The 9,562-nt window shown below is 45.8% G+C and overlaps 1 protein-coding gene across 1 annotated transcript; it reads left to right on the plus strand.

Annotated features, from left to right (window-relative positions):
- The first annotated feature begins 269 nt into the window (after positions 1 to 269).
- RAB30 (RAB30, member RAS oncogene family) lies at positions 270 to 9,097 on the plus strand. The gene is made up of 4 exons (XM_086481695.1): positions 270 to 362; positions 1,841 to 1,924; positions 6,525 to 6,708; positions 8,834 to 9,097. Exons 1-4 carry the CDS (start codon positions 270 to 272, stop codon positions 9,082 to 9,084), a joined length of 612 nt encoding a protein of 203 aa, XP_086337821.1. The 3' UTR covers positions 9,085 to 9,097.
- Positions 9,098 to 9,562: the final 465 nt, after the last annotated feature.

Genomic DNA, 9,562 nt, shown 5'->3' on the forward strand with positions numbered 1-9,562 from the left:
AAACTAGCATCTCTAATTAGCAGGCAGCCAGGTGAGAAGGTGCGAAAGCTGAAACGTGGCTGAGGTTTTGCAGCAGCTGACGTTGGACTATGTGGATGCCCCACTCGGAGCACAAAGAGCTCCTCTTCCTTATCTGATGAGCCACACGTGTGCCAGAAGACCTTTGTTCTGAATATTTGGAGGAATAAAGTTCAGCAGGAATAAAAAGGCATTTCCCTACAGCCTTGGTTCACATCGTGTTGCACTCTGTCTCTCTTGCAGCTGCGTAAATGAGTATGGAAGATTATGATTTCCTCTTCAAAATTGTTTTAATTGGCAACGCCGGTGTGGGGAAGACCTGCTTAGTCCGTCGGTTCACTCAGGTAAGGCTGGCTGCCTCTTGGATGTGGGACCTCGGGGTGGGGATGGCATTGGGATGGCAGCATGGAGCCTGTGGCTGTGCACCAGGGGCTCTGCTGGTGTTGTAGCTCCAAAGCATTTTGTTGTCCATGCTCCCGGTGCATGAGTCTCCTATAGCGACATGCTGGCCCAAGCAGCACATCTATATCTAACACTGTACTTGGCCCTGTTGGGCATCTTGCATTGAGAAAGCTCATCCCTCTCCAAAGATGGAAAGTCCCCTCTGAAAGCTGTTGGGACAACTCCTCCTGATTTGAAGGTGTTCTGGACCAGTTAAAGACCAGCACATCTCCTGGGGTGCCCCTATGTGCCTTCTCCTCCTCATCCCTCGCTGCACAAAGCTCTCCCTGTCATTTGTCATTAGTAGATAATTAAATAATCTGGGTCCTGAGCTGTCAGTCCAGTGTCTTCTGTTAAACACTAGACCCTTTTTTTTGTGGTGGAATAACAGGGAAAGGACTGTGCTTCTGTGACCTGGGGCAAGAGAAGATTTTGCATGATGCACTATAAGACATAAGTTGTGGGGTCTTTGCTGCACTCTCCGCTAGGAATTGTCAGCAGTTTCCCCCCTCACTGTTAATTTTAGCTTAAAGCCATGGTGATGTTAAACACTCTCCAACTGCATGTGACAACTGGTGGCTATAAAGCTAGTTAACACCAAAGGGTTAAGCGCAAAAAAATCTGTGGCCACTTCTGCTTGTGCTTTGGCAGCACAGCTGCTGTAGGTGATGGATGTGCCCCAAAAATCAAAGTGTCTTTGTAGACCTAGACACCAGGAATCAAAAAGCTCTTTTTGTTTGTTTTTTTAGGGTTTTTTTTTGTTGTTTGCTGTTGCTCCTTTCTGATGGTGTTGCAATCAAATACCACCAGCATCATGCTGGCCCTTGCCATTGCTGTGGCACCGGTAGTGGCTGGCTCTATGTTTCACTTCTGAAATGCTGTGCAGGGATGTGACCCTGGTGCTGGGAGCTTCCAGAAATGCCTTTATGCTGTGGTGTATGGTGGAAGGAAGAGGGAAGGTGTGAGGTTGCAGGAGCAAAGGCATCTCATCCCGCGTGGGTGCTCACAGCTCTTTCAAAGCATTAGGAAGTAGGATGGATGGCCCTCATTTACCCTTCCCCTGCTTCTTCCAACTGCAAGTGCTTTTCTCCTCTTTTTCCCTGTGTGCATCCTCCTTTTCTTCTGTTTTCCTACCTCCGAAGTCAACAACTTGCTACATGACTAGGGACATGTAGGCAGGGAAAAGACCGTGGGGTTGAATTATGGTAACCTTTGTGATGGGGAAATACCACATTTTCCTCTCTAAATGTGATGGAAATAAGTTTCTGGGGAAGGGGACAAAGGAGGAATAGTTTTGAGAATGGAAAAAGGTGAGGATTGGCACCCAGAGAGAGTTTTGTCTTGCTACGGAAATTTGGTTAATGAAACTCTTTTCTTTCAGGGGCTTTTCCCACCGGGTCAAGGAGCCACGATTGGGGTTGACTTTATGATTAAAACTGTGGAGATAAACGGTGAAAAAGTAAAGGTAGGAGCCTGGCGGTTTTAAGTGTAAACTTGTGTGGCAGTACCATAGCTGAGGTTTCTTGCTGCTGCCCTCCTGATGCTGGAAGGCGTGCGGGGAAGCACAGGGCTGTCTGGCATGGTTCAGGCAATGCTGTGCCCCTCTGTACAACTACCATCAGGATCATAACAGTGAATTTACTCTAAGGGAGAAAATAGAAAGAGGAGATCCTGCAAAACTCTGTCCTTGCTCAGTAGGGACTAAGATCGTGCCTGGCTGGGGTTGAGGAAGCACAAAGAAGCACTTCAGTGCAACCTCTGCTCACAGAATTTCTGGTAAGCAGAAATCTGTTGCATTCCCACTGGGATGTGCTTGGTGAAGGTCTTCTCCCAGGACAGCTGTTACGGAGAGCAGGCTTCTGGCCTTGTGCAGTTCTGCACAACAAAGGCTCATCTTCCACTTCTGTTGAGTTACGGATTTGGGAGAAGCAGAGGTGGTCACAATATTTGTGCTTCAATCAACAGGTTGAATTGAGAAGGTCCTACATATTATTACCTCTTTTACCTTCCAGAATAGGGTGGTTGCAACCAAACTGCTGCTGGGAAACTGTCCTTGTCCTGTGCTAACTCCTGAACTGAGACTGAGCATCACTTGACAGCTGCTTTGCCTGGGCCAAAACACACTGGGGACCAATCTCATGCTTTAATTGGACCATGGGCGGGTTGCAGCACCCAGAGATGTTGGCTGGTGCCACTTTGTTCATTTGTAGAGATTTTGCTAGAGCTGCTCTGCTGCCCAAGAGGTGGGAGAAGAGTATGTTTATCTGAGCCTCTAATGTCAAGGTGTCCAGGGTCCTTGAGCTGCTCCTGCAATTACTGTGCCTGCACTGAATCCAGGGGCATCAAGGTGAGAAACAGCAGTTTTCCCCTTGCTGCCTTCATCAAATCTAGTAGTGAGCAAAGGTGGGAGCGTGGCAGCAGTGTGACAGCAGCTGGATGTGACATTTTTAAGCTTGTGTGAGTGATGGGATGGAAACAGTGGATTTGTGCGGATTTTCAGCCCCGGGTTGTTTTTTTTTTTAACCTGCATTTCAGCACAGAGAGTTTTTAAGAAGAAAATCATAAGTTTAGGACAGATTTTAAAAAGCTGTGATCATGTCAGCAGGCTGCCACCCCGCTACGTGTACAAAAGCTGTACAAACCTATGGTGATGGTCCTTGACCAGAACACGTTCCAGCCTGAGCAGGTGAAGGACAAGAGGTGTAAATACCTTCACCTGAGAAAGACCGAGTTAATATTCAGCATGTCGCTGTGCAAGTGGGACAGAGCAGCAGGGAGGGAAGCGGTGAGGGTCACATGTAGCCCCTGTGATGCTGGTGCTTAGCTCAGTGGTTGTGATGTTCATTACCAGGCGTCTGGCATAGCAGGGTTGGCCAGGGCATGGGTGCTGCTTGTCCAGGCTCCTTGGGCAGCAGAGATGCTCCTTCCAGCCAAAACCAGCTCTAGTGGAGCAGCTCAGAGGATCTAAGCTGGTAAATGCCTTAAGTACTGGACTGAAGGTGAAATTCATTTTTTCTCTTATATACCTGGCTTAAACCCAGCTATCTCAAGATTGTCCTGGTCAATGGAGGGAGAAAAGCAATCTTGAGGAAGATGAATCTCATCCACTTCAAACACCTCTCCTTTCTAAGCATCTGGTTCCTTCTCAAGTACAGATGGAGCCTTCAGATCATTGCTTGTATCTGAGGTCTGGTTTTTGGACAGGTGAACCCCCCCTGAGGATTTGTCTGCCTTTGACTTGTTGCTCCCATGACATAATCCTGTTTTAAGACTAGCTTGGACTGAGGATGCAAACTCCTTAAGAGAATGCTGGGAGCAGTCGTGCCAACATGGGCTGTCTCAGGGGCGAGGATGGTTCAGGGCAGCTCTACAAGCTGAATGAAAACTCATCAGCATGGTGAGCCCCTGCTGCCCTGCAATGTACAAGTGCCCCCCCCAGCAACTCTCTTAATCACCTTGGGGCTGGCTTGTGTTTCACAGAGCCTTAGCCAGTGGTAGCTGGTTTACCAGCTGTATTTCACATGGGAAGTAATGAGTTGTTAAATCAAAGTCCCTCTCCTGACCCCACCAGTGGAATAAATTGGAGTCAGCAGAGCTCAGCCACAATGACCGAGCTTGGGAGGAAGCTTAGTATGATGCGTTTGGGCATTTGAATGAGCCTTCTGGAGTCTGAAAGGCAAACAGATTTTTTTCAGGGAGTAATCTTGTAGCTGAAACTTCTTGAGTAAGCAGAGCTAGTGAGAATAAACATGTAATGAGCAGGAAAAGCAGGAATGAGTCAGAGCACAGAGCAATAAAAATGACATCTCAGTCAAACGAGGTGCTTCTCTGACTGTTAGCTCATTTAACAGTGCCCGAGCCATGACTCCGCTTCTGTGCCGGGCGGCATCTCCTGCACGTCTGCTGGGCAGAGCTGTTTACTGAAGAGGTTTTCAGACTTGAAAATAAGTGATAGATTTCTAGAGAAAAATACTTTCCAGCTTTCAAAATTGTGTTTGAAAGTCAGTGGAGAGGGACTTGCTAGCATAAAAGCTGTGTGCAAGCCATATTGGATATGAGTGGCTACTAAAGCTTGCTGGCAGGTGAGCTGAGACAGCACTGTGCAGTTGAACGGGCTTTTGGTCTGCCTGGCCTTTCCTAATAAAACTAAAAATGTGTACAACACCTGTACTAAGGCTACTCATATTTGAGCCAAGTAGATAGCAGTTATCATGCTAGTCAAAGCCAAGCATCCTCAGTGCTGTAGAGGGCTATGGTATATGGCCCTGTGATCTTATTGTACTTGGTGGAAATGTCCATGTGCAAATGTTGGGAGAGCTGGAAGTATCAGCTGGCTCCAAGAAAATAAACATCTAGGTTTTCTGCAGGCTGAGTCAGGCACCATCCTTTAGTTCCTCTGAAAAAATTATACCAGTAGAATGGTTGCTGTGAAATATTTTATTTGGCAGAAATAATCAGTGGGGTGAAGAGAGATGTGCATTTTGTGTGCAGGAAGAGTTTATCAGTGGCTGTAAGGTCAGGGACTCTTCCCTGCCTTCTGCACCCAGCTCATAGGTAGACTTGTGGCTGCAGCTGGTAAGAAACCCTCTCCCCCAGAGAAATCCCTTTTGCTTTCAATGTCTGTTATATTAAAGCAGTGGAAGAGCATACATCGAGTTTTTATCAACTTCGAGATCTTCTCAAAAAATAGGAAATGTATATAAGCTGGAGTTAACCAGTAGACCAATCAGTAAATATTTTTCCTGGGAAACAGCTGAACAACCACAGAATTATCTGTATTTTTCCATCTGCCAGAGTTTGGAGGCTGGTTTGTTTTAATGGGGACACATTCTTTATCTGAATTTCATGTGCAAGTAATTTCACTTATGGTTTTGTGTGTCACTGAAGTGCAGGTGCCAGGTTCGGCCATTTAAATACAACTATGTGAAGAGATTAATCACAAAGGTGCCCAGGAGCTGTGAGCCAGCCACAAATCACTTTCTTTGTAAAAAATGTACTTTTTCAAAATCATACCCACATCTGAAAGCTGCTACTGGAAGCTCTCACTTCAAACTAACAGATTTATGATGAGTAGCTGGCATAGTTTGACTTTGGAACTGGACAAGAATAATATTTTCTGTTATGGGCTGCTGAATATGTGGAAAAAGTCTCAAATACTTTACCTTTTTCTTCCCAAAGTACACAAGATTCTGGCTGGAAATCACCCTTTCACATCTTTCATTCCAGGGAGGGGTGCTTTAAAAAATAAAAGCTGAAGCAGAGAAATACTCTTTTATGTTGAAATGTTTTAGTTTTGGGTGTTTGTTTCTTTGGCTGCCTTTTTGGAGAACTGAGGTTTTGATGACCACCAAAAACTATCAGATGGTCAAATTATAAAAACATTGAGTTGAGTTTGTATTGGAAAATGTATGTTGTCTTCCTGGACGCAGAGGGTTTGGCAGACACTCGTGACCTCTTTGATATAGTTAAGGACTTTTCAACCAGTTCTACTGTTGGGAAAGCCGGCAGCTGAGATGGCTGAAGCTGTAGGAGGAAATGTGTTAGAGTCCTTGGATCAGCCTTCAGCTGAGCTCCTTGTTTACTCCTTGTTTCCACCCATCAGTGCTTCATCTCGGGATAACTATAACTAGCTTTGGGAGCTGGAGGAGAGGCTATCTTATTGCTTCCTGGGCTGGATGCTGCTGTTGGTTGGACTTCAGGGGCAGAAGTAGTGACTTTCTCTCTCCAGCACCTCCATTGTAACTCCAGGCCAGCAGCTCCGTCCGCAGCAGAGGGAGGTGCTAGAAGTCCCGTGAAAGCCTGCAGACCTGTGGCTTCCAGGGGCCGCCGGCCCGCAGTGCCAGCTGACTTTGTGCCTTGCATTTCAATCCACAAGTGCAGGAATGGAAACAAAAAATGCTGGGGGAGGGGAGGCCAAAGGGGAGAAGAGCTAAGTGCTTTCCCAGCATTGGTTTTATGCTGAAGGGTTGGGGTTTTTTAGGTCAAACCAGTAATGCTATCAGATACAAAAGGTGAAATAATTTTTTTTTTTTTCCTTTTACCGCCCTTCCTTGTTACGCCAAAAGCTGCAGATCTGGGACACGGCAGGACAAGAGCGATTCCGATCCATCACGCAGAGTTACTATCGCAGCGCTAACGCGTTAATCTTGACCTATGACATCACTTGCGAAGAATCCTTCCGGTGTCTCCCCGAGTGGCTGCGAGAAATCGAGCAGTATGCCAGCAATAAGGTCATAACCGTGCTAGTGGGTAAGTGACAATCATCCCCAGCGGGGTGGTGCGATGAGGGGGTGAGCCGTGTCGGGGGGCTGGTGGCAGATGGAGGTGTTAGCAGGAGGAAAAAGTGGCATCTGTGTGAACTGGTGGTGCAGGCTGCTCAAACTGGTGCAGCAGATCTTGTTGCCAACCAGAGTGGTTACCGCACGTGGGCGCAGGGTGCAGCTGGTGCCTTAGACCCAGTGCTTGGACCATTCCTTCTGCGAATAACCCCAAGATGCTGATAGTGATGTTCAGGACACCACAGGCACCTCTCAAAGCGCGGTCCTGTCTCGGGTCCGAGGCTGTTGCATGCAGGGGTGGGTACGTCCCACCAGCTGGTCCCGTATGGGACTAAAGTGTTGATGGTGCAGCTACCAGCTGAGCTAAGAATAGAGCAGTTTCCCTCGTGACTCCCAGCTCGGATCTCTACAAATATACAAGGATCTGCTCAAGTTGGGATTGCCTCTGGGTTGCTGTACCCCACAGCTGTGGGACAATCAGAGTCTTGTCTCAAGTGGGTCAGGATCTGGGAACCAGATCAGGGGGTGATGGTTGTGTGGATCACAGCAGTCATAGGTGGGACAGAGCTGGAAAACTGGATATTTTTACGTGGATTTTAGGGAAATTGAAAATGAATAACTGAATGTTACATTCATCTGTAGAGCTTCAACTGAAGCTAAAGCAGACCTCAGGCCATCTGTCTGCTGCAAGCAAGGTGAAGTTTACTTTGCCTATCTGTGCTTTTCCGTGCTCTGCTTTCAGCACCTGACAGTCAGGACTTGGCTTTTAAAGGCCAAAGAATATATTAAGAACAGTAGAAAAATAACTTGAGGAATGCCAAAAAGTTTCATGCTGCAGTGTTGGTATCACCTTGAATAGTTTGTTGTTTAAAAAAAAAAAAAAATCTAGAAGGCTGTAAGATGTGCTTAAGATGGCTTTAAAAATCTTTTGAGCTTTACATGCCCCAGTGGTATTGCAAGTGAGCCTTGGGATTTACAGAGCTTCCATTCAAGAAACTCATTATACTTCATGAGAAGGGTATGGCACGTGTACAAAAGTGCAGAAATAATTAATATATGACTAACAAATGTATACATGATTTTTTTGGGAGGGGAACATTAAGTTGATTATCAACATCTACAGCACAAAATGTAACAGCCATAACACACACTTTGAAGATGGTGACACGCTTGTGTTGAGTGATAATTTGTTTAGAAGGGTGACTTCAGTGTGTACAGCAGGTCCAAGAAACTGCTTTAGCAGGAAAGAAAGGGGATGTGGAATGAGAGGAGGGCAGCAAGACATGGCTTGCCAGTGGAAGTGAAGTCTTTTCCTCCCACTAGTTCTCATGAAATTGCTGGTAGAAGCAAGGCCAGGAGATGTTTCCTCCTGAACCTGCCAGGTCTCTGCACAGAGCCCCCTATTATTGCAGCTCCTGGTCTGATAGCTTCTTTATAAGATTAATTTATGGCAAAAACATCATGTTCCAAGTGAAGTGGCCAGTAATAGGGTATAATCATATCAGACACTTGCTTGAGGCTTTAATCAACTGATTGCTAAACTGAGCTCTCTGAATGAAGGTTCCTCGCCCCACCTCGGTCTGAGTGCCCCTGTGCCCATCCCTCTTCCCGCCTCAATAGCCAAATCCTTCATGGGAATATTGAAATAGGAAAGCTGCCTTCCATGCCAGGCTTCTTTTAAAGCTTTTAAAGCTTGTAATGACATGAGAAATACCACGTTTAGTGTTTCATGTGCTATAATTGACACTTTAAGTGCTCCTCAGAGTAAGAACAGGAGAATCTTCAATAGATATTAAAATGGAAATCCTTTAATGTTGGTTGATAGCAGCAAACAGATGCACTGGTGCTAAATTAAAGCTGACTGACTTGGATGTTCACAAAACATATTGCATCAAATGAGCTGATATTAAATGAACTTGGTTGTGTGTATCAGGGAATCCATTATCCGCAAGGGAGAGCAAGCACTAAGCTTCACATCAGAACCACTGTCCTTACATATATACAACACCAAACTCTTCTTTATCCCTTATCAACCTCTGTTTCTCTTGTTTTGGAAGTCAAATTAATTCCTTTTCTAAAATATTTTATCAATGCAGGTAATAAGATTGACTTAGCCGATAAGAGGGAAGTCTCACAACAAAGAGCTGCAGAGTTTTCGGAAGCACAGGACATGTACTATCTGGAAACTTCGGCAAAAGAATCGGATAATGTGGAAAAACTCTTCCTGGACTTGGCCTGCCGGCTGATCAGTGAGGCACGACAGAACACCCTTGTGAACAATGTCTCATCCCCCTTGCCAGGAGAGGGGAAAAGTATCAGCTACTTGACTTGCTGTAATTTTAATTAAAGAGCTGGCATGTGATTTCCCTTCTGCCATGGGCCAAGAAGATTTTTTTCGTTTTCCTGGGATTTGTCTACTTGAAGGGGATTCCTGCCACTTTGACCCATCTGACTTACCTTGTGTCAGGTTGCAGACCTAGAAGCATGGCAGGCTGATGGCTCCAGCTGCATGGCAACACAGCAGAATATAACATGGTTTAAATTTAATTTTTCTTGCAGTCTCTGGAGTGGGTTAGGAAAAGAAGAGTTGCACAAGTGCGTCATGTAATGTAGAACATGAGCTATTGTGTTGCCTTCTATGGGAGACTAGAGCAGCCTCTCTTGAAGGTATTGAAGAGATCGAAATCTCTCTTACAGAGCAACGTGTCTGGTCCTTCTTATAATTAAAAAAAAAAAGAGAAAAAAAAAAAAAATGAACACTGACCCTGGACTACACTGGCAATCTTCTAGGCTGCCAGCGAGCTCTTAGGACATGTACATAGCGT

This window comes from Leptosomus discolor, chromosome 1 (assembly GCF_034619465.1).
Source record: "Leptosomus discolor isolate bLepDis1 chromosome 1, bLepDis1.hap2, whole genome shotgun sequence".
In the NCBI taxonomy this organism is placed as follows: Eukaryota; Metazoa; Chordata; class Aves; order Leptosomiformes; family Leptosomidae; genus Leptosomus; species Leptosomus discolor.